This window comes from Acanthochromis polyacanthus, chromosome 10, assembly GCF_021347895.1.
Source record: "Acanthochromis polyacanthus isolate Apoly-LR-REF ecotype Palm Island chromosome 10, KAUST_Apoly_ChrSc, whole genome shotgun sequence".
Classification (NCBI taxonomy): Eukaryota; Metazoa; Chordata; class Actinopteri; family Pomacentridae; genus Acanthochromis; species Acanthochromis polyacanthus.
Window position 1 is genome coordinate 26,873,556 of NC_067122.1, and position 27,268 is coordinate 26,900,823.

General features: G+C 41.1%; 1 protein-coding gene across 11 annotated transcripts in view; it reads left to right on the top strand.

The window, feature by feature from the left end:
- Positions 1-27,268, top strand: part of tenm2a (teneurin transmembrane protein 2a) — a 216,804-nt gene that overhangs the window by 39,838 nt on the left and 149,698 nt on the right. For all 11 annotated transcript variants that reach the window (XM_051954368.1, XM_051954370.1, XM_051954369.1 and 8 more), the window contains exon 2: positions 12,527-12,889. In XM_051954368.1, the coding sequence (XP_051810328.1) occupies positions 12,664-12,889 (226 nt within the window). In that variant the 5' untranslated portion in view covers positions 12,527-12,663. The remainder of the gene's footprint in view (positions 1-12,526; positions 12,890-27,268) is intronic.

The window sequence follows — 27,268 nt, forward strand, 5'->3', positions numbered from 1 at the left end:
GATATGGCTGCTTTATAAAGTATCTTTATGAGACAGCTTTTGGCTTTTTGTCCAGCTCTACTGCAAAGTGGCCCTTGCAAAAGCCTTACGTCGTTCTCGCATCCCCCCTCTTACCCCTCATTTCATTTCTTCTGTGTGCCTTCCCAGCCACATCCTCCCTAATGAAGCTAAATCTAGCATGCTAAATGGGACCAGTCAGCTATGTCATTGGTGCTAGAGCGGCCAGGGCTGTTTTCTATTGGCCCCGAAGGCACAAACACTCCAAGACGATGAGTCGGCGGCATTACAAGCATTCACAGTATAGCAGGCACGAACAATATAGACCCAAGCAGGCGAGCACTTATCCGTGGTAGCTCTGAAATATTGGTGCCATGCATGTACCCAGAGACAGAGGCACCCATGTGTGGGCTGTAGAGAATAGATAAAGTAACAGAGTCAAAATGTGTATGTGAAAGTGCAACTGTAGCTCCAGCAGAGATCGGTACTGTACCAGAGATCAAGAGCGGAGAGACGTACTCGGTGGGAGACCAGCCTGTCGATTGCACCGCTCTCAGCTTCAAAGTTCTCAGCTTCAGGATTTTGTATAGAATCTAATGGCTTTGGAGTGTGAGTGCACACAGTAACACAAGTGGAAAAGCACCGTAATATAGGACCCTACATGACAATCCAAAAAGCACACACATTTATAGGTACACACACTGGCACGCACACACAGTGTGTCAAATCTCCTACTGAAGTCCAATATATCCCTCACAAACCCATTAAAGGTGCTTCATACAACAGCCTCTCACAGAATACAGAGAGAGGGAAGTGAGAACAGAACAGACTGAGAGGGGAATACAGCGTAGAAGAGCCATGAATTTTGTTAGGTGCTCAAAGTTAAAACACATTCTGCTGTACATGTGTAATTCTCATACCCGGATTCATTTTGATTATGTTTTTTTGGATGGTAAGACATACAGCAGCGACACTTTTTTGATTGTATAAAATTGTACTAATGTAAGCATGGATGAGTATTATGAAGAGTGTCTCTGTGTGATTTTGCAGAGGATAACAGTATTAAAATGTTCTGTCACTTTTAATGTTAGCTTTTCTAACTAAAAAATGAACTGCTGCTGTTCGTGTTCGAGTCAGTAGCAGCCAAATTATGTTTTTAAGCAGTAGCACAGGAGGATGTGTGATATTATACTGAATATGAGAATGCTGCAGTGTGTTAAGAGCAGCATACTTGCAAGTTAAGACAGACGTGAATGCTACTCATTGGTATTGTATTTACCTGCGTTACCTACTTTATTATACAATGTTTGAACGGCTTTTGATCTTCTATTTTTTTTTACGTTCTTCTGGAAGCACTCAAACTAAAGCCTGCGTGGTCTTCATGGTCATTTAGTTTAATATGTAAGGTCAGGTGATATGATTTGCAAGAAAAGAAAAAACAGCTTAGCCAAAGACATGTCTTGTTATACAAGCAACAAATTAGTTCCAGGTCTGCTTACTTGAAATCCCCTCAGCTGTTATTCTGCTTTAATTTAGCAATTTCACATTCCCTATTTCTTAAGATTCCTACCCACAAGATAAAAAAAAAAATGGAAAGCCGAAATTAACTGGTTACACTCAGGTTTGGGAATGAATCACTGTAGCTTGTTTTTGACCTCCATGCGTCTACCTGAGCTAAAGTAAGATACCCATATGTGGCTGACAATCTGGTCTCCTTCCTTCTCTCCACCTATTTGACATTTCAGCCTGAAGAAATGAATCTCCGCTGGCATTTATTCACTACTCCGGGGTTGCACAGCCCTATAGCTGCTGTCATTTACACTTTTTAATATGTGTGTTAGTGCTACACTTTTCTGTTTACTTAAACAATAGCTGACTTTCCTCTAAAGAGACAGGAAGACAGTGAAAATCGCTACATTGTCCCTCAGCATTTCACCTCTGCATACAGTAGTGACACGCACGCGTGCATGCACGCACACAAGCGATGCATGTTGTACTGTAAAAGCCAGCCAAAGCCTTCAGTGTGTCACCTCTGTCATAGTGTTAATTAGACAGTGTCACCGTCTGTCCCCAGTGACATTTATTGCACATTTGAATATTTTACCCAGACAGATGGTAAGAATGTCAAGGCGTGACACTGAGTTATTAAGCCCTAGCCCTCTCCCTCTGCGACAGAATGCAGGGCTTGTCAGCACTCGATTGTTTTAATAACTCACTGGCAGTACCGCAGCAAAGTTTGCCCTGACTCTCTGTGCTGAAGCTAGTTCCTGGGGCATAGGTGAAAACACACTTGCAGGTGCACACGCACACTACCATGGGTGTGATTCCTCTGAATGGGGATGAACAGGAATTCCCTCAATGAATAAAAGAACAGGTAGCGTGGCTCTGTGACCCCTTTACTGACACTATCCATCTGCAGACTGCCACGCTTTTCTATATCACACCTGACCTTCACCTGCGCTAACATCCTCGTCAGATGCCACAGCCCAGCATGGATGTGCACCATAACCTTAGAATATGATACCACAGTGTCGCACTATGGTCAGATCCTTTCCACTCACATTCTGCACATTCTGTCTCATACTGTTGCAAACAAAAACTCCAAAAGTTCATCTCTGCACTGTATCATCGGAGGACTTTCAGAGGATGTCTTTTGCCTTGTTTGCATGCTGCGTACCTGTAGCAGCAAAGGCAAGGGAGACCCGGTTAATTGAAGTTCTGCTGACAGGTGTTAGGTTGGATCCTTATCAGCTGACGATCAAACAATGGCAGATTGTGTAGCAGAAGCTGTGGCAACAGTCCCCGTTGCTGAGGATTCATACCAAGGTGCACTAGAGAGAGAGGCAAATATCTGTAAGAAGACCATATTAAACCGTCTGTTATATGAAGACATCATTCGGGACAAACAGCTTGCAAGTGCTGGAAAAGATCATGGAAAATTGTTTCCAGTAATGTTAGCGTTATGTTAGCATGCCCACATACTGGCACTGTTTGGCAGTATTTAGTTGCAAAGTTCCATGTTTTGTATCTGATTAAAAGAAAAGTATTTTAAAAGTTTCTCCATGAAGACACAAGCCAGCGTGTTAAAGTAGCCAGAAAATACACTGAGCCCACTTGTCAACATTATTACATGCTACATTTGCAAAATGGCCTCGCTGTTACTTAAAGATTATAGTGTAAAATTAGGATTAACAACTGAGTGAGCACAATTTTTTCGTGCATTATTCACTTGCCATATTGAGGAGAAACAGAATGAAATTGTGGCTGAAATTGTGCGAAGAACACAGAGGGAATGAAAAGAAGTTTCTTGTATGCCTGTCAGCTGTGGCATCTGACTGAAATGGGTTTTATGGCTTTCGTGGAGTGATTCAACTGAGCTGTAAATGTGCAGAATATTCACACTTTAGTGTTGTGGATGTGAAGGTCCTTTAATACCGATAAATACTGGACAAATATTGATTTGTTCGCACTTTATATTATATTTATACTATAACAAGCCAGTGGCCCCCAAGGTGGACCCCTGCAATTTGCTGCTGCTGAGGGGAAAAATTTGGTTGTTTTTGCAACAGTGTAAGTCTATAATATAAGCCTGGTTTGTTTAGTTATTCTGAGTATATCCTCCCTGCTGTCGCCGTGTCCCATTCCCACAGCTCATTCTCATCTTGTCCGTCATTTCTCCCATGAGTTTTTGAGCTATGTGTAATTACCCAGTTTGTTTGCACCTTGGCTCTAACTGCCTGTCTTGTCGCAGCCAGCTTGTGTTCACAGGAAGCATGTGTGTGTGTGCGTGAGGGTTTACATGTGCCAATCAGTCTTTAGCAAATATGGGTGTGACAGGCAAGAGTATGCAACAGTGCAAGTGTGTTTCTCAGCACATGTGTGCGTCACCCCGAGCCCACTCTGGCAGACACAGAGAGACAGAGAGAGGGACCTTGTCGTCTCTAATCCCTTTGTTTTGAGTCAGATTAGAGCTTTGCGAGGCGTTTGCGAGGCCTGCAGAATGTGGATTTAAGGATTAGTCTAATAAACAGAGGCTCTGTGGCACTCTGCAGCCCAGTGTGGAGATTACACAGGCACCAAGAGCAGGGAAGAGAGAGGGATGGATTGCCCACCCCCTACCCCTCCATCCCTCGTTCATTTCCATCCTGACAAATGAGAGGATGAGAGAGAAGACATAGGGGAGAAAATGGAAGGTGGATGGGGTCTGTTCACAGTTGCTGATCTGTGTGGCAACTTTCATCCTTCTCAACACCCTGCAGGGACCACAACCCACATATGCAGACCTGGGGATCTGTAACTCTTATCCCATATTCTTGCATGACCTCAGCAATGCTTCATAACTAACAGCATTCAGGCTGGCTGATCACAGGAAATGCTCCCTCATTTACATATAATACTAAGCAAAGCACGAATAATACACAGAACAAGTATTCTGCATTAACTCTGAGGCCTAACAGGAAAACATTACCATTAGCCCACAGAAAAAATCACATCTTGTCCACATTTCTGCTGAGCATTTTCTAAAACCTGCAGCACTTTTGTAGACAAATGAATATGTTTTCCTTTCCGTTCTATTTCAGTGCAGTATGAAATCCACTTGCCGGGGCATGAAACCCAATAGACGTGGTTCAATTACAGAGAATATATCTTGTTTTATTTTTGTAAGTGACCTTATTGTTGTGTGGCAGTGCAGATAAAAGAAAGCCTAATTTGTAAAATCTACTAGTGACTTATTATGTGCTCACTTGCTAATGAGTGTGTGAAAAATTTGAGATATGGGAGTTTGCTGCACATAACTGCACTCAGAGGCTTTGTTGCAGCACATTTAAACCCTGAATGTACACAATAATCAAACACTGGCATCATTAAAATTATCATATAAATTTGACAACCCTCATGCATTTCAGCGGCAATATTATTTTTGCATTCGCGTTGCGATTTGCCATTACAAAATCAATTTTCTTTGTACTCAAATGACTTTAGTGCACCTGTATGACAACAGTGTCAATGACAGAAACACACATGCCAATAAACAGCGACAGAACCAGTGAATATAATGGCATATCACACTTAATAAGCAAGTGATTTTTACCTATTTGGCTCAAAGAGGTGTTGAAGGTAATGGGGTATGGGAGACAGAGGGAGGGAGATGAAATGTTTCCTGTCCTGCACACCCCTCAGCTGTTGGCTCACCGAACATCTTGGATCCAAAATGGGCCGCGGTTTCCAGTTGAACCGGCGCCATCCAAGCATCCCTAGCCATCTTTTTATGCCTGGTGTGGGTGTGTGTGTGTGTGTGTGTGTAGGTACATATTTTCTTGTGCGTCTTTGTGCCTGTGCGTGAACTCAATGCCACCCGAGATCGAAGACATGATTAATGACTCTTCATACTGAGGAGCCTCTCAGTCAGAGCCCAGTGCAACGAGACAGGTTTGTGTATGCGTTCACAGGGAGTAATAGAGGTCATAGTGCATCTATGAATTCGTATACATGCGGGAATATTTATATATGCTTATATATTCTGTATACACACACACACACACACACACACACACACACACACACACACACACACAGACACGGGCTTCTATCTCAGCAAGGGAACTAATCAGGATGCCCAGACATTCCCTTGACAGTGAAGCTCCTCCGAGCTTTGTCTTCAGACACGCATTCATCTATACAGTTTAAATTTGCCATCCACGCGGTGAAATTTAATGTACATAATGAGATATTTATTGAAAGCGCTATCAATTGCCATACATTGTTAAAACTAATTACATTGGTTCAATATGCACCCTCATAAAAGGAGCGATTCCATGGTGAAGAGAATAAATTATACTTAAGCATAATAAGGATTTACACTTAAAGATGTGGTGTCAAGCACACAGCTCTTAAGGGGAATATAAACATGTAATTGGATGCTGCGATGAACTGTGTGTGTATAATATTTTAATCTTAGCCATATTTGGACGTTCAGTTGGATGCGCGTTCTGAAGTCAAGATTCACACAGGTTTTTTCGCTGATGTGTAATTGGGTACAAGTCTCATTCAAGGATTTGTTTTCCCCTCTTTATTCTCATGCACCCTCTCTGTACTCAGCTCTCTCCCCGTCTACTCTTTTGTTTCTCTCAGTCACTCTGTGTCTTCCTCTCTTTGTCTTTGTGAACAAACTGTGTAAACAACTTAATTTCAGTGGCAGCACAAAAACAGCAGAAAATTGAAGCCAAACGCTTTTATAGCCACAATTTTGTCTTTTGTGATAACAGGACCAGGTTTTCAATAGGCTATCTTTTGCTATACAAATTCCATTCAAATTTAAGGGGGGAAAAAATGAGAGCGACAGAGAGACGTAGAAAGAAAAAGACACCAAATGAACAACTTCATCTCCCCATGACAAAGACTGCTGGAAGAGTGGATGAATTTTCTGATGGAAAGGCTCCATGCTGTGTTTTATCAGGCTTTTAGCTGCCAGTCTTGTTGGCTGATTGTCCCTTTTGGTATGGTTACAATTGAATTAAATGAGCCAGGTAATGGCTGCTTTACAGGCTCTTCTAATCCAACGACAAGACAAGGACAAAACAAGATAAGATAAGATAAGATAAGATAAGATGCTCATGGGGGATAAAAGATTAAAACAATTACAAGAAATTAAAATACCTAATGGGAAAAAAGTAAAATATTTAATGCTGTCTTGTATCTTGTATTGTATTGTAATCTTGTATTGCAGAACTAAAGCTACATGCAAAATAATAGCTGAAATTATAGTGAAATTGCTGATTTTTTTTTGATGACAGTAATCTTATGTTTGTGAAATTAGCATAACAACAAAAAGCACAAGAATAACGAGAATCAGATGTATTTATACCAGACGATGCATATATCCCTATATAAATTGATGGAGATCGTGATATTGAGTACATAGAGCAAAAAATCTAATAGTTAAATGACAGAGCTGCAACTGTTATGATTTCCCTTGTTTGCTTTCACAGCAAATAGACTATTTTAGGATTTTGAAAGGTCAGGGGAAGAAAACAAGATATTTAAAGATGAAATCTTGGATGTTAGGAAGACAGGAAATGCAATTTTCAGTATTTTCTGATATTTTACAGGCCAAAGAATTCATCAGAAAATAATATGCAAAACAATCAATAATGTTTATTAGTTGTGGAACTGGAGGTGCATAGCACAAGGAGCTTTTATATGAAACTACTAAAAGCACTGGAGAAACTCGCAAGCCGTGTGGTCTATATTTGTCCAGAGTATAAGAATAAATGTCATCTTAGTTTGTAGCTTGCAGAGTGAACATACCCTGTTTGTGCACCCTCTTAGTTGGCTGCGGTTGGAGTCATCTGGACAGGAAGCCTCCCACAGTGTTATGGCCCTAAACAGCATCTATACGAGCACTCACACATCGCCTCCATGCTTATTTGCTTGATAAATGAGAGCAGAGGCTGGATGAAATCTTTGCAGCTAATTGTCTTTGGGTATCTTGCCAATGTACATGTAACCATTACAAATGCAGTGAAATAATATGCAGAGCCGAGCCCGGTCGATGGTGATCAGCTTGTTCCCAGAGCAGAATGTCTCTGCAGCACTTTCTTCAGGCATATTTGAGGCATGATGCAACAAAACACAAAATACCTGAGGCAATCTCAAGCCATAAATGCACCGCTGCACCTACAGCTGAGACATTTCTGATCTACTGCTGACATTTTTCTGCCAAGTGGACAATATAGTTTGTTAGTTAGAAAACAAGCAGGCTTTTTAATAATCTGTATTAAACCTATTGTGGCAGAATTTGTTGGACATATGTTAATTTTGACAGGTTGAGAAAATAACATGCATATTTTCCACATGCAACAAACATATAAACCATGTAATAACACAAGGCTTCCTCTAATTAGTTTCATTCACATTTAAACTACGTCTGCTTTTCTTTAATATTAAGATTCTGCTCTTTTTAGAGGTTGATTTTGTTGAATGGGAAACCATCGTGTTTGATGCTCACTAATCCATTGATGTCATTAACTTCCTATTAAGTGGGTGTGATTTCTAGTTACAGTGGATTTACATTGTGCCATTACCCATATTTCTCTTCTAAAGCTGTTATTTGCAGTGAAAAGGCCATTATCTGTACCAAACTTCACCTCTGTAATTTTTAAAATGAATTCTCCACCCTCACTGTCATCTTCCAATTCCATTTCTCATTCTGCCTGGATTTCATGGTCACTTCACGGTTGCATGCATGTCTCTTTTCTCCTTCGCCTAACCGCTGTTCCTCGCCAGTCGAGGAAACGCAGCTCCGTGCAAGCTCATGCAAGTGTTTACAGTACAGTTTTGCATTCATGTGGCTGTTTGTCCGTCTGTTTTCTGAGTACGTCTAGGTGTTTGTTTAGGAATATGCATTGGCCTGATTGGTGGTATGCCATTAAATTAACGTATGCGATAGGAAGTCATTGTCCTTCTGAAAAATGAAATAATCCCCCTCGCTGTGGTGATCAGGGCTGTCACCGGAGTAATTAAGTAGAAAAGGTTTGCCGTACGTGTACGAAGGTGTGTGCTGCAGCGACCTTGAGCGAAACACCTACGTGGATGGGACATGATTGATATGTGTTCCAGATCTGCTGGTTGTCCCCCTCAGCTTTCTCCACCCTATCCATCAATCTCCTAGTTTGTGTCTTTTCTTCTCCTCCTACTCAACTTACCAACAAACTGCTGTTGAACTTCTTCTAGTTTGACTGCGGTGCACACGTACCTGCTAACTGTGTATCATTAGACTTAGAATAAATCCCCTCCAGGTACGTTGGAAGATACAGAAATATGTTCTGCTTTAAATAATAATTTATGTCTGTCTGGTATATTTTTTTTCATTAAAATAAGTTCATTGACCTGTTAAATTGATGTCTATGCTTCCTCCCTTGTTGAAAAATCCAGACTGTGCAAGTATATCAGTTTATTTTCCACTTTTAAAAGTTTATCCATTGGATACAAGATGTCTTCTACATTAGTGTAAGTCTAGATTTTTTCTTTGTGCAATGTGTTCTTCAAATGTCCACATCACTGAATCCACTGAATATGAAAACGGCCTTATAGTGTCAAACATATGTGCTGGTCAGTGGAGCTCAAACATCTAAGTGGAGAAACATGAGCAATCCTTTCATCAGTCTTTTTGAAATAAGAAAAAAAAGTGATCTATTCCAGAGGTTTGCAAGCTATTCTACAATAAATTAACATGTACCACCACATGTCCTTTCAGAAGCTGGGACTTTTCTGACCTCAGCCATTAGTCTGCTTGAAAGGTTTGTCAGCATTTATTAAATTGTTAGCATACAATTTAATACTGCTGCCATGACAAAGTAGGAATATGAGAATATTATTGTAATTTAGTTTCCTAGTTTTCCATTACATCTAAGTTTTCTTTTAATGTAATTTGTCCAACTTTTGGGTTATGTCTGCTGTCTCTAGCATACATCATTTGGACTCTCCAGAAAAACAGAAGCATTAAATACTTAATAAGATTTTTTTTTGTTCATAAAAAAAAGTCTTCTTTAAAATCCTAAGATACATAGGACTTACTGTTCAATAAATTTATTTCCTGGATTTGTGTTGTCTTTGTTGTAATCAGCACTGGAGTTACCAACACTGTACATGTGGTTAGATAAAGTGCTGATCTGTTTTATTTGGTGTATGCAATAAATAAACAAGATGAAGCTTTCTTCTTCATCTTCTCCCCGCGTAATTTTGAAATAGGCACAAATAGCCATAAAATTAGAAATACAGACCATAAATTTACATATCTAATAAATAAATATCATACTCTGAATGAGCATAACATATTTAATAATATTATTTTAAAAGAAAAGTAAAAGATGTTGATTTTTTTTAAAAAAATGCTTTTTTAGTGTAATGTTTAATCAAATTCAATATTGTAAATATATTCCTAAAATTAGGTACAATTAGTGACAATTGACAATAAAAGAAGTGTTGCTTTTGTGATTTTACATAGATTTTTTTTTACAACGAACACGTTGAATGAATGTATTTTTATCAGTAAATAATATGTAGAAATATTAGTAGTCTGTTAGTTTTTAATTATTACATATGTCATTTATCATTATATCTATCTGGCTATGTGTCTTTTTAATTATAATATTTTTTATTATTTTTTCATACGTGAATATCTTTCCTGAAACATTCAATCAGTCAGTCAGTTGCATCTAACGCGATCACTGACTTGATTAAAATTCATCATCCTGCTCTTTCTGTCCAGCACTGCAGTCAAAAGTTCTTTGCCTTCCAGACCAGTGTCTTCTTCTAGAACCTTCCTTAAAGTTGTGCTTGCCCTGCCAGCCCTTCTGATAGTATCAGGTTTCCATAAAAGCACTCAACCAGCTGCTTCATTGTGTCTCACCACATGTCCCATGTATGTCTGGTAGCAGAAATACTGACAACTTGACAAGACTATCACAGGAGCAGATCCCCACTGAAGGGGGCAGAGTCTCTTAACCGTTGACTTTTGACAGTTCGTCCGCTTAACAAACAAGCATCAGTGACTGAAACGCTTTCTATCGATGTCCACCCACCAATGCTATCACCATTCCTTGCTTCCCAAATGGATCTTCATGTGACCCTGCATGGGTGGCAGGCAGTTGCTTTGCCTTGCCAAAGGGCAACCCGCAACTTGGTCTGGGACTACTATTGCGCAGCTAACCTTCATATCTGATTGCCGTTCCTCTATCTGCCACCTGAGTAGCGAGTGCTTCCAATGGCTTCAAGTCATCGTGCTGTGCTAAATTGTTTGCCTCCTAACTGCTGCTCCAATACACGAATATCAAAATTATTTTAATTCTGTCATGTAAAGAAAAAAATCACTACCTTTCCCCAAAATTCAGAACTACTCCTTTAACACAGTCATCGCCCTAAATTCTTACCATATGCACTTGACACATACACACACACACTCCCCACTACAACAGAGCCTTGTTTATCCATTGTTTGCATAAAACCAAGTCAGAATGTCCCCACATCTCCCAGAGCCAGTATCCCACTCTATTTCCTCGCCCTCCATTCAAGGTACAAACACATTAAGGTTGAACTCCTAATAGCCTGTGTGATGGATGCCCGAACATAATGAGCTCTTTATGAGACTTAATACCTACTGTTAATCAATGGACATAGCAGGGCACTTTTCAATACTACCTTCTAAGCATTTTAAAATGAGCCCTCTTTGAATAGATTGACTCGCATTCTGTATCCTTCTCTCTCGCTTTTGCCTTCTTATTCTCCTTCCATTCCAGCATGCAATTAGCTACATCACATATTGTCCATCAAATACTGCCTGTTCCTCAGAAATGCACTCTCCTGCTCTGTTATTGACAAATACTGTCCAGACTGCGAGATGTTTTGCAGTATGTAATGCAGTGGGTGGACGAGACTTTCCTCAGGCTCAATTAATGAAACCATGGATGACCTATTTATTACCATAAATATCCCATACAGGCAGCTGCTGGAAGTGTTCCTGTCAATTACTGCTGGTTGCTATATTGTTGGACTTTGATCTTTAGCTGCTGGTGTAATGCGTAGCTCAAGGCCGTTCCGCTAGTATCAGGCTTTATTAGCATCACAATCATGTGTAATCTGCATCCACAAGTGTAAGGTTTGAATAGATTAAAAGTGGGCTGGTGTTGCAGCAGCAATTGGACAGATCAGGCACTAACACAGGCTAGATAATTTCATATTATTCATGTTGGGGCTGTGCGACAAGTTGTTTTACAAGCTGTGTCAGGTTCAGGTAACACTGTTATCTCAGGTGCCTCCGTACTGTATATGTGCATCTGTGTGTATTTGTGATGTTCTCTGTTTGTGTATCTGCGTTTGGGTGTGTTTGATTATCCCTTACAGCCTCTAAGGGAGCTGGATTCATTCTCACTCTGATAATGAGGGAGAGACTACCAATGCCCTCAAGTCATTTCTCCTCTACTTCCATCCTTCCTGTTGCATCCGGTTGCTTTTCTTTCTTTGTTGCCTTTTACCCCCCACCCCACCAGCCACCCCACCCCCACCCCTACCCAATCTAGATAATCTGTTTGTGTTGCCATGAGTCTGCCCGTCTTTTCTCAGCTTTCTGGCCATTTTTGTTGTATTCATGCCCCACAAACATCAGTTTAGGATGACTGGACCAATGTTTGAGTCACTCTCTGTTTTTACGTAATAGATTTAAATGCTTGCTGACCATTTTTCATCAGTGCGGTCGATGGCTGACTATCTCTGTGGACCACAGTGATGGCAGCTCTGTTTCTCCCCACAATAGCCTTACTTATCCTGCATCAATACTCCGATGTGTTGTATATTTGCCTGGCTGCTCAAATGTCCATTCGCAGTGCTCCCTCTTACCTAACTTTCCCTGTAAACTCTACAGGGAGTGCAAGGCAAGAGTGAGTCACAGCAGTGCATCCATTAATTTTATACCAACCTTTCACTGTCTCTTCCACTCACTCCGTCTCTTCCTCTTCCTATGTCTGTTTTCCAGGTGACTGAAGTGGAGATTGACATTACGGAGGCCCTTTAGGAGGCCCCCCTCCATCTCCCCTCCCCACCGCCTTTTCCTCCTTCTCCTCTGCATCCACCTCTCCTCCCTGCATCCCCACCCCTTTGCTCAACCTCAGCATGGATCTGAAGGACCGGAGGCACCGCTCCCTGACCAGGGGTCGCTGCTCCAAAGACTCCCAGTACAACACCTCCTCCTTGGACGCAGACGAGTGCCGTGTGCCCACCCAGAAGTCCTACAGCTCCAGCGAGACACTCAAGGCCTTCGACCATGAGCAGAGACTTCACTATGGCGGCTGTGTGACCGACCTGGTGCACCATGAGGCTGATGAGTACTCCAGGCAAGGTGGGTTTGTGGAGCAAAGTATTGCTTTCGAATACTTCATTGTGCAGTCCTGAATTGGGCTTAATCCATACTGTGCTGGACAGTAGACAAAAAATCAAGTCAGTTTTATAACCTTAAAGGGCCAGGGTCAATATTTTGGGAAACATGCTTGTTTGCTTTCTTACTGAGAGTTGGATTAGAACATCGATACCACTGTCAAGTCTGTATGAAGCTATCGCCAAAACCTCCAAAAACTAAACAGCTAACCTGGTTGAACTAGCCAGCTGCTGTTGGTAGCCTATTTACTGTACTTACTTACTGTGCGTAGATATGGATTGTCTTGTCTGTCTAGTCTAGAATTGGGCTTAATCCATACAGTGCTGGACTGACGATATAACAGAAAATCAAGTCGTTTTTATGATCTTAAAGGACTGCTTCAATATTTTGGGAAACATGCTTCTATGTTTTACCCAGAGCTGGATGAGAATTCTGATCCACTCTCATGACTACCTGGACTCAGGTAGAGGCAAATAGCAAGCCTGCCTAAGCTAACTAGCTACTGGTGATAGCCTCATCTACCGTATTAATTTACTGTACATGGGTATCGATTTACTTGTCTAGTTCTTGGCAAGAAAGCCATTAGCCACATTCCCCAAACTATTCCTCTAATTAATCCCAGTTCATTTGCATAAAACCTATATTTGTATTAAGCATTGAAGAGATTCTTTGCAGGCTTTATCAAAAATGGAGTGAATGAAATATGGTTCCAGGGTTATAAAATCCTGTCTGGATGTAACTGATAATGAGGGCTACTAATTGCAGCTAAAAGGTAAAACTGAAAACTCAGGGTTGAATCATTGTCTGTCAAAATTTTAACAATTATGTCCACTTTCATTGCAATTTCAGCAAAAAAAACTGTCATTTTTCACTCCAGCACATGTGGTTGAACCCAGTGATCCCTCCCAGTCCTGTTTTGTGGTCCAACATCACACGAACACCTTCAGTCACACAGTCACACTGTTGCATGTGTAAAAGGTTTCCAGCTGTAGGCTACTTTCAGGCACTCTGCGTTTCTTGCAAGTCTTCTGTGGCGAGCTGTTAATGTAGTCAGATGCTGTAAATGTTGCACTTTGCAGCAGAGGACCAAAGCAGACCTTTAGTACTGGCAAGACTGTCATAATGAACTTCTGTATCCCCTAGTGAGCGAGTTAGCCGATAGGCCGATAGGTCATTTCTGAAGGGGTGGGCCGGCTCTCATAGCCATGTCTTTAAACTGTGTGTCTGTGTATTTGTGTGTTTGTGCACATGTGTAGATTGCAAAGGGACATGAAACAGGCAGTATTGATCCTTGGCTTGTGAAAGGACTCAGACTCAATGGGATTGATCTCTGCTAAGCTCTGTTTTCTCTGCATGGACACAGACAGGAGAGGCAGCCAGTCCAGAGCACTACAACAACAATAATGCAGAAGATAGTACAATCCCACTAAAATCTCCCTTAAACATAAATAAATTTATATGACAAAGAGTCCTTGGCGGTGTTCTCCAAATGAAATGTCGCCACTACAGCTTGAAAAGATAAACCTACAGCCAAGGTTTCATGTCTGAGTGTCTGTGCTTTCTAGAAATTAGAGAAATGGGTCAAACTGGCAGTAGTTTAGTTTAGTGCAATGGCACACTTACAGGGAAGAAAGGCTTTTTAAAGAAAGGAATACAACAGAAGAGCATACTTCGTCAGAGGCAAAGGTAACAACAGAAAATGGAGGATTGATTGGCAGAATGGATGAAAGACTGGAAGTCAGTGGTGTATGCTGTTCGGACACACTCCAATGCTGCACTGAGCTGACCTCACACCAGGCGATAGCTGGTCGATACCACAGTCCTCTCAGCCTATCGGCTTCTTCGAAAGCCCAGAGCCACAGATGCATCGTGGGAAGTGTGGCCACAGGAGACCAACAGTGTTGCAGCACCATATGGACTGTGACACTACGGGAAGAGGAGTAGTGCTGGAAGGATGGAGAAAGAGAACGAGTTAGAGTGAGAAAGACAGAGTGAGAGAAGCAGCAGATAAATGTTTTCATTATCTTCTGACTAGAGATTTTTCATGAGTAGTGAATGAGAGTATTTGAAACAATGTGTTCCTTTTTTGAACAGCTTGTAGTTGAGGAGCAAGAGTAGACAGAAACTTTTTTTTTTGCAACATAATAGAGAGAGATTTCAGATTGCTTCCCTTTTGTGTTATTGAATATCTAACAAATGGTTTGAAGGAGACGCTTGGTGTCTGAACTGACCTGTGATATTAGTTATTCATGGCTGATGGAGGCCACACTTGAAAATACGATTAACTTTGATTAAATTATAATGATGTTGTTCTTTTGGTTGGGTGAGCCATCATGGAAGTTCTGCTTCTTATTGAGAAGTTTTGAGGTCATCTGAAGCTATTCTCAGACTGTTACTTTGCTTTATGGTTTCTGTGCAGCACAAACCAACTCACATTTCTGTGGTGTGTTAATGCATATTGACTTGTCCTTACAGCCATCATTAGATTTGTGTGTGAGGCGAAAAAGGCACAAGTCATGCACAAATGGAACAGTAACACCCACTGAGTATGTGCACCCATAAATTTACACACAGTACTACACTGTTGAGCTGTTAAGGTTCATGTTCTTCAATAGCTTGTTGACTCACCTGCAGCTGCTGGAGAAAGGTTCACTTCACTGATAAGTAACCATGCAACTGCAGCTTAGGGAAACATAATGCAGATTTTTACAAGTCAAATTTTTTGGGCATGTTTTTATAATTCTGAAAAGTCATTGAAGTTATACAGCCCAAATTAGGAGTATTGAGGATGTCCTCAGGATGTGTCCTGAGCCAAGCAAAGAATCTTGAGATGCAATTCTTGGAGAAAAACTCTCTTTTTTTCCCCCCTTGAATTAATAAGGTTTATAAATGAGTACATTGTATGCATAATCAGTTTATTTTTGATCATGTATACGACTTACACAAACAGTTGCTTTTCTCTCTGTTTCTAGACATGCAAAACAGTTGTGCTAAGTATAATTTTCATGTTACTCCAATTCCATTGCATTCCAAACCAACTTACTTTCTGCTCATAATTATGCATGAAAAGATTCAGTGGAATTCCAGTGTTTCCTGAAGCATAAATTCAACTAAAAAGGCTAGATCATCTCCCTTTGGAAGCATATTTCAAGTGTGTTTGGGAGTCATTTTGGGGTAAAGAAAATTAGTTTTTTTAACAACATAATGTATCTCTGTATTCTCTGCTATGTTTAAGACATAGTATTATAATATGCTAATTGTACATCTACATGAAAAACAGGCTGCAAACATATTACACTGCAAAACTTTCGCTTAGCAATGCATCTAGGTGCATTCATTTAAAGTAGCCAGCAGTAACAAATAGTCACAAACATAGACATGGTTTAACACAAATCCACAAGTTGTAATAACTTTGAGAGCTCTGGAATAGATATATTTCTAATATCATGTTTCCAAAAAATATTTAGTGCTCCTAGCAACCATAGCGATGACTACTGTATCTTCTGAGGTACAGTGCCTTGTGAAAGTATTCGGCCCCCTTGAACTTTTCAACCTTTCGCCACATTTCAGGCTTCAAACATAAAGATATAAAATTTTAATTTTTTGTCAAGAATCAACAACAAGTGGGACACAATCGTGAAGTGGAACGAAATTTATTGGATATTTTAAACTTTTTTAACAAATAAAAACCTGAAAAGTGGGGCGTGCAATATTATTCGGCCCCCTTGCATTAATACTTTGTAGCGCCACCTTTTGCTGCAATTACAGCTGCAAGTCGCTTGGAGTATGTCTCTATCAGTTTTGCACATCGAGAGACTGAAATTCTTGCCCATTCTTTCTTGCAAAACAGCTGGAGCTCAGTGAGGTTGGATGGAGAGCATTTGTGAACAGTAGTCTTCAGCTCTGCCCACAGATTCTCAATTGGATTCAGGTCTGGACTTTGACTTGGCCATTCTAACACCTGGATACGTTTATTTGTGAACCATTCCATTGCAGATTTGGCTTTATGTTTTGGATCATTGTCCTGTTGGAAGATAAATCTCTGTCCCAGTCTCAGGTCTTTTGCAGACTCCAACATGTTTTCTTCCAGAATGGTCCTGTATTTGGCTCCATTCATCTTCCCATCAATTTTAAACATCTTCCCTGTCCCTGCTGAAGAAAAGCAGGCCCAAACCATGAGGCTGCCACCACCATGTTTGACAGTGGGGATGGTGTGTTCAGGGTGATGAGCTGTGTTGCTTTTACACCAAACATATTGTTTTGCATTGTGGCCAAAAAGTCAGATTTTGGTTACATCTGACCAGAGCACCTTCTTCCACATGTTTGGTGTGTCTCCCAGGTGGCTTGTGGCAAACTTCAAACCAGACTTTTTATGGATATCTTTGAGAAATGGCTTTCTTCTTGCCACTCTTCCATAAAGGCCAGATTTGTGCAGTGTACGACTGATTGTTGTCCTATGGACAGACTCTCCCACCTCAGCTGTGGATCTCTGCAGTTCATCCAGAGTGATCATGGGCCTCTTGGCTGCATCTCTGATCAGTCTTCTCCTTGTTCGAGGTGAAAGTTTAGAGGGACGGCCGGGTCTTGGTTGATCTGCAGTGGTCTGATACTCCTTCCATTTCAATATGATTGCTTGCACAGTGCTCCTTGAGATGTTTAAAGCTTGGGAAATCTTTTTGTATCCAAATCCGGCTTTAAACTTCTCCACAACAGTATCTCTGACCTGCCTGGTGTGTTCCTTGGTCTTCATGATGCTCTCTGCACTTTAAACAGAACCCTGAGACTATCACAGAGCAGGTGCATTTATATGGAGACTTGATAACACACAGGTGGATTCTATTTATCATCATCAGTCATTTCGGACAACATTGGATCATTCAGAGATCCTCACTGAACTTCTGGAGTGAGTTTGCTGCACTGAAAGTAAAGGGGCCGAATAATATTGCACACCCCACTTTTCAGTTTTTTATTTGTTAAAAAAGTATAAAATATCCAATAAATTTCATTCCACTTCACGATTGTGTCCCAATTGTTGTTGATTCTTGACAAAAAATTAAAATTTTATATCTTTATGTTTGAAGCCTGAAATGTGGCGAAAGGTTGAAAAGTTCAAGGGGGCCGAATACTTTCACAAGGCACTGTACTTAAGCTGCTACACAGTTGAAGCAAAGTAATCACTCAGCAACCATTAACACAATTTTATGCTGAATAAATGGCATGAAACACCGGCTTTAGCAATTTGGTCTGATTATCTGGATATCATTTTGTAGAGTTTAGAGGAGAGTGTTGTATTTTGCAATATACTGTCTATACACTGATCAAGCATACCATTATGACCACCTTCCTAATATTGTGTTCATTCCCTTTATGCTGCTAAAACTCAGTGGGGCATGGACACAGGACCTCTGAGGATGTTCTGTGACACCAGAATGGTGGCAGTGAATTCTGTGGGTCCTGTAGGTTGCAGAATGGGACCTTCCTAGATCAGGCTGATCCTGGAACATCCCACAGAGGCTCAATAAGATCTGGTTGTTTTTTGGCGTGTGGAACCAGGGTGAACAGCTTAGCTCTGTCATTTTCTGTGGGCCACTCCTGAGCAGTTCTTGCGGTGTGTTGGGGTGCATTGTCCTGCTGAGGGTGGCAACTGGCATCAAGGACTGCTGTTGCTATGGGGGGTTGAAGAGTTGTGGGGTTGCTCGACCTGCTATGTTTATGTGGGTGGTACATGTCAAACAACCACATGAATGTCAGGACTCAAGGTTTCCCAGCAGATCGATCTTGTTATAAAGATTATAAAGATTACAACAAGATCCATCTAGCCATTATCTATACACCGCTTGATCCTCATTAGGGTCGCGATGGGGCTGGAGCCTATCCCAGCTGACTTGGGGTGAAAGCAGGGGACACCTTGGACAGGTCGCCAGTCTGTCACAGGGCTACATATACAGACAGACAATCACACTCACATTCACACCTACGGGCAATTTAGAATCATCAGTTAACCTCAGCATATTTTTGGACTGTGGGAGGAAGCCGGAGTGCCCGGAGAAAACCCACGCATGCACAGGGAGAACATGCAAACTCCATGCAGAAAGATCCTGGGAATACCGGGACGCAAACCTGCGATCTTCTAGCTGCAAGGCGAAAGTGCTAACCATTACCCCACTGTGCAGTCCATTATAACAAGATAATCAATGTTATTCTCTTCACCTGTCAGTGGTCATAATGTTGTGGCTGATTGGTGTGCATGCCGTATGTTCCCTCATGCATGTGCTATCTTGTTTTGGGTAACTTTTTGAAATGTCCTTGTATCTTAAATCCAGTATTGAGAGATACAATAGGAAGTCTGCAGCCACTTTACATGATCTGCAATTAAGATTTAACCCACAAGTGGCATTTATTAAAGATTTACTTGTTGATGATAACACGCCAGAAGGTGTGTTATCATCGGTTGTATTCATTCATTAACAGAAAGTAACCCAGATTAAGCAGGCAGTCTCTTGCAGTCATGTAATTTAAACTTTTCCAAATAGTAACTTTAAAGGCAGAGCAAGTAAAAAAAGTGAAAGTGAAACTGTAAGTGAAAAACAATCCAAAATTAATGACCGCAGACTAGACTGGACCTCAAGTCTCCTGGGTAGAGATCCATAAACTGTGTCCTCTTAATATGTGGACACATTCGACACCACCACCAATAAATCAAGTGACAAAGGAGCACACTTACATTATGAGATCATAACAGGTGACTGAGCCTACTGCACAATGGAGAAAGCCACCTACTTAGATAACTATGGACATTATTACAACTGATAATGGCCATTTAAAGTCCTAGCAACAGGTGAGACAGGTTGGCCTGTGGAGGCATGGACTCCACAAGACCTCTGACTGTGCCTTGTCTTATCAGGCACAAAGCAGGAGACCATTTAAGTTCTTTAACTTCCTAGGTGGGCCTCCAATGGATTGGACTTGTTTTTCCAGCACCTCCCACAGATGCTCAATCAGATTGAGATCTTGGGAATTTGGAGGCCGAGTCAATACATTAAACCCTTTGTCAGGGTCGTCAAACCATTCCTGAACAAGGTTTTTGCAGCGTGTCAGGGCACATTATCCTGTTGAAGGAGACCACTGCTATCTAGGAACACTGTCGCCATGAGGGTGTGTACGTGCTCTGCAGAAATGCTTAGGTAGGTGATACGTGTCAAAGTAACATAAATGCCAAGACCCAGGATTTTCTAGCAGAACCAGAGAATCACACTGCCTTTGTCGGCTTGCATTTTTCCCATAATGCATCCTGCTGCTATCTCTTCCACAAGCAAATGCACAGGCAGTCCATACAATGTATTAGAAAACAGACCAGGCAACTGCTCCATGGTCCAGTTCTGATGCTTGTGTGCTCATTGTGGTTTCCTGTGGTGGCGGACAGAGGTTTGCATGGACAGTCTGGCTCTTTTTCAGCTGCACTATGTAATTTTCATCATAGCCAAGCCATCATAATTTGCCATTTGACAAGATAGCTCAGGTATTTGCACTTGCTCACATTTCCTCTTCCAACACATGAACTTCAAGAACTGACTGTTCACTTGCTGCTTAATATATCCCACCCCCTTGACGTGTCATTGTAACAAGATAATCAGTGGTATTCATCTCGCCTGCCAGTGGTTTTTGGCTGATTGGTGCATTGTGGAATGATACTGGAGTCCCTGTTTCAAATCATGCAGCTGCATCAGGCTAAACATACTGAATATGTGCACATTTGAAATAAGCCCTTTTTCATTTCAGTTTATTTTCAGTGTTTGAAAACTAGCTGTCCCCAGTGGCTCCTTGGAGATCCTGATAAAGTAGGTTCTGCGGTGTCTTTCAGCAGACCCCCCACTTTCATTGCATCTCAACTCCACTGTTTCCCCATTACAGACTTATTACCTAGTCTGCTTGGATAAGCACAGCCAAATAACACATTCTTTCCTCAACATAACATGCAGCCGCCTGGAAAGCTCATTACAAGTGTTCACTATTTAACACCACAAAACAACATATTTGAAACCACCAGTGATCCCAGTAAGGCAGAAGTCTCATTCTCATATAACCAGATATACCAGACACTCTTGTTGGCTTTATTTTACACACAAAACTGGAAAATGCCTCATTTCTCTGCCATATTTTTTTTCAGTGGTTTCACTGGCAGCATGAATCATTGCTAAGCAGATCCCATGACAGAAATACAAATATGACAAACGTGTAAACTCAAATATATCACTCTGAGCAGTGAACAGTAGCACACAACTTCATACTCTCCTACTGCAATCTCTCTTTGTTCGGCTGTTGTCTTTCACTTCTCCGTCTCTCAGATCTTCTTCTCATACAACTCATGCTGCATCTCTTTGTCTCTCTCCCGGTCCTTTCTGCAGTTCCTATTTAGCACATCCCAGGGGTGTGTCATCCCTACTGGTCCACCTCCAGACAGCAGGCGTTATCACAGCCATTGCAGTCCGTAGAAGCTTTGGCCCTTCCTTTTCAGAGGGATCTAAATGAGCCCCTCTACATTCTCCTCTGCTGTTTTGCCCCCAGGGCTGGAAACCAAACAATCCAGCACCCTGCTGCCTACCTCTGCCTGGACAACACTCAACTTCATCTACTGTCCCTTCTCAACTGTGTCGCTCTGTGTCTCTCTCCTTCTATCTCACGCCTTTTTCCTCACTTTCTTTTATGCCCTTTTTTGCTCCTCTGTCACACCTTTCATGTCTGCTTTCTCCGTCACATCCTTTCCGTCCACATTTCTCTCACCCTCGCTGTTCCTGTATTGTTGCTTTAGTGTTCATATCACAGATTTGTTACGTTGAGGCCCTCTATGGATTTGAGCACACAGGGTGTCTTCATTTTTGATTTTACACAGGCCTCTCCAGCTTTGCCGGCTCTATAGGTTTGACCTCTCACACTGTAACAGCATTGTATAAGCTGATATTATCAGACTGAGCCCATTCAAATCTAAAAATCTGCCCTACACATTCTGTTTGGCTATGTTTCCTCATTTCGCATTCCTGTTTCTTCCTTGACTTTGATGTGACAAATGACTGGAGAAGCCAAGGATTGCTTTGTCCAAAAACTCTGCCAAACTCTGCCACTCGTATCCTGGCAAGATCGCCTGCACTGTCTGTGTTCAAGACCGAATGAGAATATAAATGCACTGCTAGGTGGCTGAGAGGAGGCTTTATGTTAGAGAGGCAGCCTTTGTTTCCTCTGTCCTCTCCATTCTGTGGGGACACTTCCAAGTATCTGCAACCTCTCTGCAGCAGCAGTCTCTGGTAACGTGTCCTCCTCAGCAAGATACAGGGACTAACCCTAACCCTCCGGAGAGAGCAGCTCCCTATGTGACAGTGTTTGCAGAATCCTCCATGAAAAGATGAAAGGAACATGCATAATACATTTGATTAAGTCTATTATGTGATCTAAGTGTGACATCTTTCACTATTTCAAGTCACTTCTGGGCCAGAATGATGTGTTTACCAAACTGACTGAAGACCTAATTCCATTAAGAGTACTCCATTGGTTTAATATGCACTCCTGTTATATGGGCAGATTCATGGGCGGCATTTTCATTTTACGCAATTCGACCACTAACAGTTTGGGCGGAGATTCAGATGTAGCCTCAAGTAGAGATGAGCAGCCGCAGGGACAAGATTTTTTTTATTATTTACTTATTTTTCATTTTCCATCTTGCAATCTTGAGGTTCAAATCACAAAATGATCAAATTTAAGGCAGTTCCTTCTGAAGCAGTAAACAGCTTTGTAAAACTTTCTTCTTCATATGCACTAGACTATTGACTAGTAAACAAACTTTGAAGTGTAAAATTGGTGGTGTTCCCCTTTAAGACAAACTCCAATATGCTTATTGTTATCTCTATTTTTATACTGCACTTAAACTTCTTAATACTCATTTTTATTGTAAATACTAGCACAATTTAGCACTTTATTTCTTCTACAAGCATGATGCTGCAAGTTCCTTTGCACATTCCTTTGCACTTTAGTTTCCTTATTTTTCTTAAATGTAACTTTTGTGAGCTCAGCGAGGATCTCAACTGCTAGAAATTCAAAGTACAACTGTGATTCAATATAGCAGTATGTAGAATAGTGAACACATATCACCTAAGAGTAAAATATATTTAATGATTATGTTGTCATGTCAGAGCATACACATTCAGGGAAGTGGAAGAAAAGGCTAGATTATCTATCTATCTATCTATCTATCTATCTGTCTATAAATAAGTCTATCTATCTATAAGTCTATCTGTCTGTCTGTCTGTCTCTCTGTCTGTTGTGGGTAGAGTTGCCTATCCTCTTCCACCAGTGCACAAACCCAGTGTGCAATTTCTGGTCGAGGTCCTTATAGCACAAATGTTAAGGGCCTCCAGCTGCAAAAAAGCACAACTGCAGATTGGCAGCGTGAAACCAGTGAGAGTTCTTGTCCTTGATGCTTCACTTGCACTTCTTCTTTTTGGTTGAGGCTCTTGCACAGTCCTTGGATGAATTAAGGGAACGGCATGTACCTACCACATGTTCACCCCCCGGTGATGCTTATCGCTTGCAGCGGCTGGTGACATCTTGTGTCACAGAAGGAGCACATGACTGTTTGCAGCCCTTCACGGGCCAACAGTATAGATGACAGTGACAAGGACTGCAGTGCACAGGGATGTTGGATGTTGAGAGTAAACAAGTGCCGAACAAAAATTCACAAAAAGAAAATTCAGAATGCGCGTTACGTGCGCGCCTTTGTGTGTGTCTGTGCCTGTGTGTGTCCGTGCATTCCACTAGGTTAGAGTCAACCTGGACTGCTGATGATCAAAGAGAGAACAAAGCAGCTGCATGCTATTAAAAATAAATGGCTGTGAGATTAAATACAATCCCTCCCCTCTTCCTCCGATCCCTCTTTATCTTTGTCTACTCCCTGGCATTCTGTGCCTCTGCCAGCTGCTGACACTCAAAAGCATCCCGTAGTTGCAGCAATAGAGCAGCGGAGTTGCTGAAGAATATCCTGGGGCTGACACTGCTCCACTCCTCCAATCCCCAATGCACTCCCACTCACCCCATCCCCAGATTCACACTTTTAGACAGGAAAACCACTCATGTGGTTTTGCATGTGTGGCCCCTATCATGCCCAGGGGTCCTAACAGGGGGGCTACAGCTCAAAGTAACATCTCGTCCAGCGTTTGGCTTTCATAGACTCACACTTGGGCTACTGTACATGTTAAAGGGGCCCAATTTCTACACTCACTTTAACTCTTTTCCCTGAATTACAAATTTGTCTTTATAAATTGCATTTGTAAAAGAGTGAGAGTGATTATTAGTTGTTTTGGCACTAAGTGCAGGTCTGTCAGAACATGGCATACCTTTGGGATTCAGTCTATAACAACATCCACACACCAAAATACACCTCAGCTTAGTTTGTCAACTCCTGTCTGTGCTATAAACTGCTAAAGTGCTGGCTATTAGCAGTGATGTTGGCACAGGTGCATGCACACACACATGCAAACACTGGGTAACAAATGAGACAAATAATAGGAAGAGGCCGGGGAGATGCATGCTGAAGGTGGCAGCTATTTAGCACCGATGCTGGCTCCTATTCGCAGACACGCACACACACACATACGCGCACAAATGTTGGGTAACCAACAAGACAATTAATTGGCAGAGTCCAGGGAAATGCATGCTGACATCTGCAATTTTCTTAGAATAAAAATCATTTATCAGACAATTTTGTGTGGGTTTTGTGAGAGTTGAGTTAATCTATGTTTACTATGTAATGACCCTCTTTGACTCTGCTTTGGCAGCTTTTGATAAATGAGGCAGATTGTAAATGTCACTGTTATCAAGTGTTTTTTTTTTTCTTTCACAGCAGAGTCACTTGCTTCCTAGGCTGTAATTAAACATGTTCCCCAGCTACAGAATTTAAATGTGCGTGTATGTCTTTGTGTACACACATTTCTTATACAAGTCTATATGTGTTTTGATGTTGCCTCTGTCCTTGCTTTAGCGATAAAAAATGATCTGTTTTCCAACTGATGTTGGTGCATGCATAAACAGGCTTCAGACGCTATGCGACTGCCATGCAGATAAAGGCCCGCATACAGAATGACGCTCTTTGTACAAAGAAAGGTGTTTCAGAAACTATATGGCAGAAGATGAAAAGATGAAAGAACGAGGATTTGGTGATAATGTCGGAAAATGGGAGAGGAGGGACAGAATGCCAGTAAAAGGAGCAGCTTTTCCTCTGAGGACTCCATTCCCGAACGTAAAAACCTTAATCCAAGTGTCAGAAGGTCATTGCTGCATGAATGTCTTTTGTTTTCTTGATAAATTCGTACGATGCCTGTGGTGACACAAAGGTTTGAAACATTTACACAGCTGGTGCAGTCTGCAGTAATTTAAGATTTAAACCTTGATTTGGCCCGTGGTACACATATTATCCTGCAGTGTCCTGAGCAGACAGCGGAAATCTTCTGGAGTGCTGAGATGTACACAACTCATACATTGATCATTGACAAAAAGATAGATTCTGGTTCAAAGTCATCTTTCTTTTTCTTCTTTGTACTAAACCCTGTATTTCTGTTTTCTAACATAGTTGTTGCCGTGGTTACCTGCCATTTAAAGATCACCTCAGATGAAAATCGAGTTGTTTTTTTCATCTTGTTCACATGTCCATTATGGTGTTTTTTACATGCTAGAAGAACTATCATGAGCAAAAAATAAACAGTCAACGCCATGATGGAACGTTTTGCCCTCAAACTGCAGCCTACCAACAACAGTCTCAAAAACACAGATACAGAAAACTAGGAGTTTATACGTAGCAAACCTAAAGAATCAATCCTGCCATCTGACAACATGAGGCTTCCTATGCGAATATTTTTCTTGAGTAGCGTAGGGTAATTTTACAGCGTTTGAATGTCGCAGGTGAGCTGGTGTCCTTGAACTGCAGGTGGGGAATTCATAGATCCACACATTTTAAGGGAAGCAAAAGTGTGGTTACATCTAAGCCAGTTTAAGGCATGAAGGGATTATCTTCATGAAAATAAAGCTTCTTAATATGTAACGCTGATGCACAGAGGTGAGTATTTAGGAGTTTAATCAATGCCCAGAGAGGGACTTTAATGTACCTTGCAGTGAGAGTTTGAGTGCTTCTTAAATCCAAATTGTGCTGTGTTGTTTGGAGCTACTTTCTCTATTTGCTGGTGTTCTTTCTTGATTTGCAGCACATTTTAGCACCTTGTTTTTGTCGCTTTTGACGCACGTGCTGTCAAATTGGAGAAGATGTTTTATTAGCGTGTTTGTGTTTTATCCGTTTGCCTGTGTTTTCTTAAGCTACAGTCTGTTTAGCTCTCAGGGTTACCACAATCATATCGTTTAAGTTCCTCTCCTGTCATCAATTAAACCCCTAAAAGCTGTATTTGAATTGAAATGCTTCAAAGTTTTCAGTGAAATAATCAGTTCTTGCCTAAACCTAGCTTCTTTTAAAATGTGCAAATCTATAAAATCACTGCATCTTTCCCCACCAACATCTCCATTCTATGCTGCAGCTCCAGCACACCAGCTCACCTATCAAAGTATACTGCCTTACACAATTGCAAGGTGTAACCATGTTTTTAAATCTGTACTCTGCAAGTTTAAACTTTAAATGCTCCACCATGGTGTTGACTGCTTATATCGTTCGTTTGTCTTCTAGTAGGAAACAATAATGTGGACATGTTAGCTAGATCAAAAACTAGATTTTCACTGGAGGATGTTGTTAGAATACAAAACACGTATTTCCAGGGCTCACTGACAAACTGTGAATGCCGATGGTCATGTTTTCTTTATTTTTTTTGTGTTCACACTGTTCAGAATTCAAATTTTTTTTAATTAAGTCAAGTTTTCATGCATAGATTGTTAGGCACTTTTCACTTTGATAATTAATAAAACTGTAATGGTCCACATCATAAATGATAGTTTGCATCACTTTGAAACAAGTCATCTGAGGTAAATAGTGCAATTTATTTCATCTAGTATTTAAAATTGTTAGAAAATTCATAAATCATAGTTATTTTACTCAAAATCTTTCTTGTTTTGGCCATGGCCTCCAATATAACCAAAGAGAAGTGCAAAACCTTGATATTTTTTGAAACATAGTTCACAAAAGAAACTCTAACACATCATCAATTGAGTTGTTCAATCTGAGCAGAAAAATCAGTAAAAGGAGACAAACACTACCCAAGGGCTTGTTATCTGACAGCAGTACAACGTCTACATGAATTTGTAGGTTGCAGTTTACATATTTCTGCCCATCAACAGTGAACATTTATAGCTCTCATCCCAACC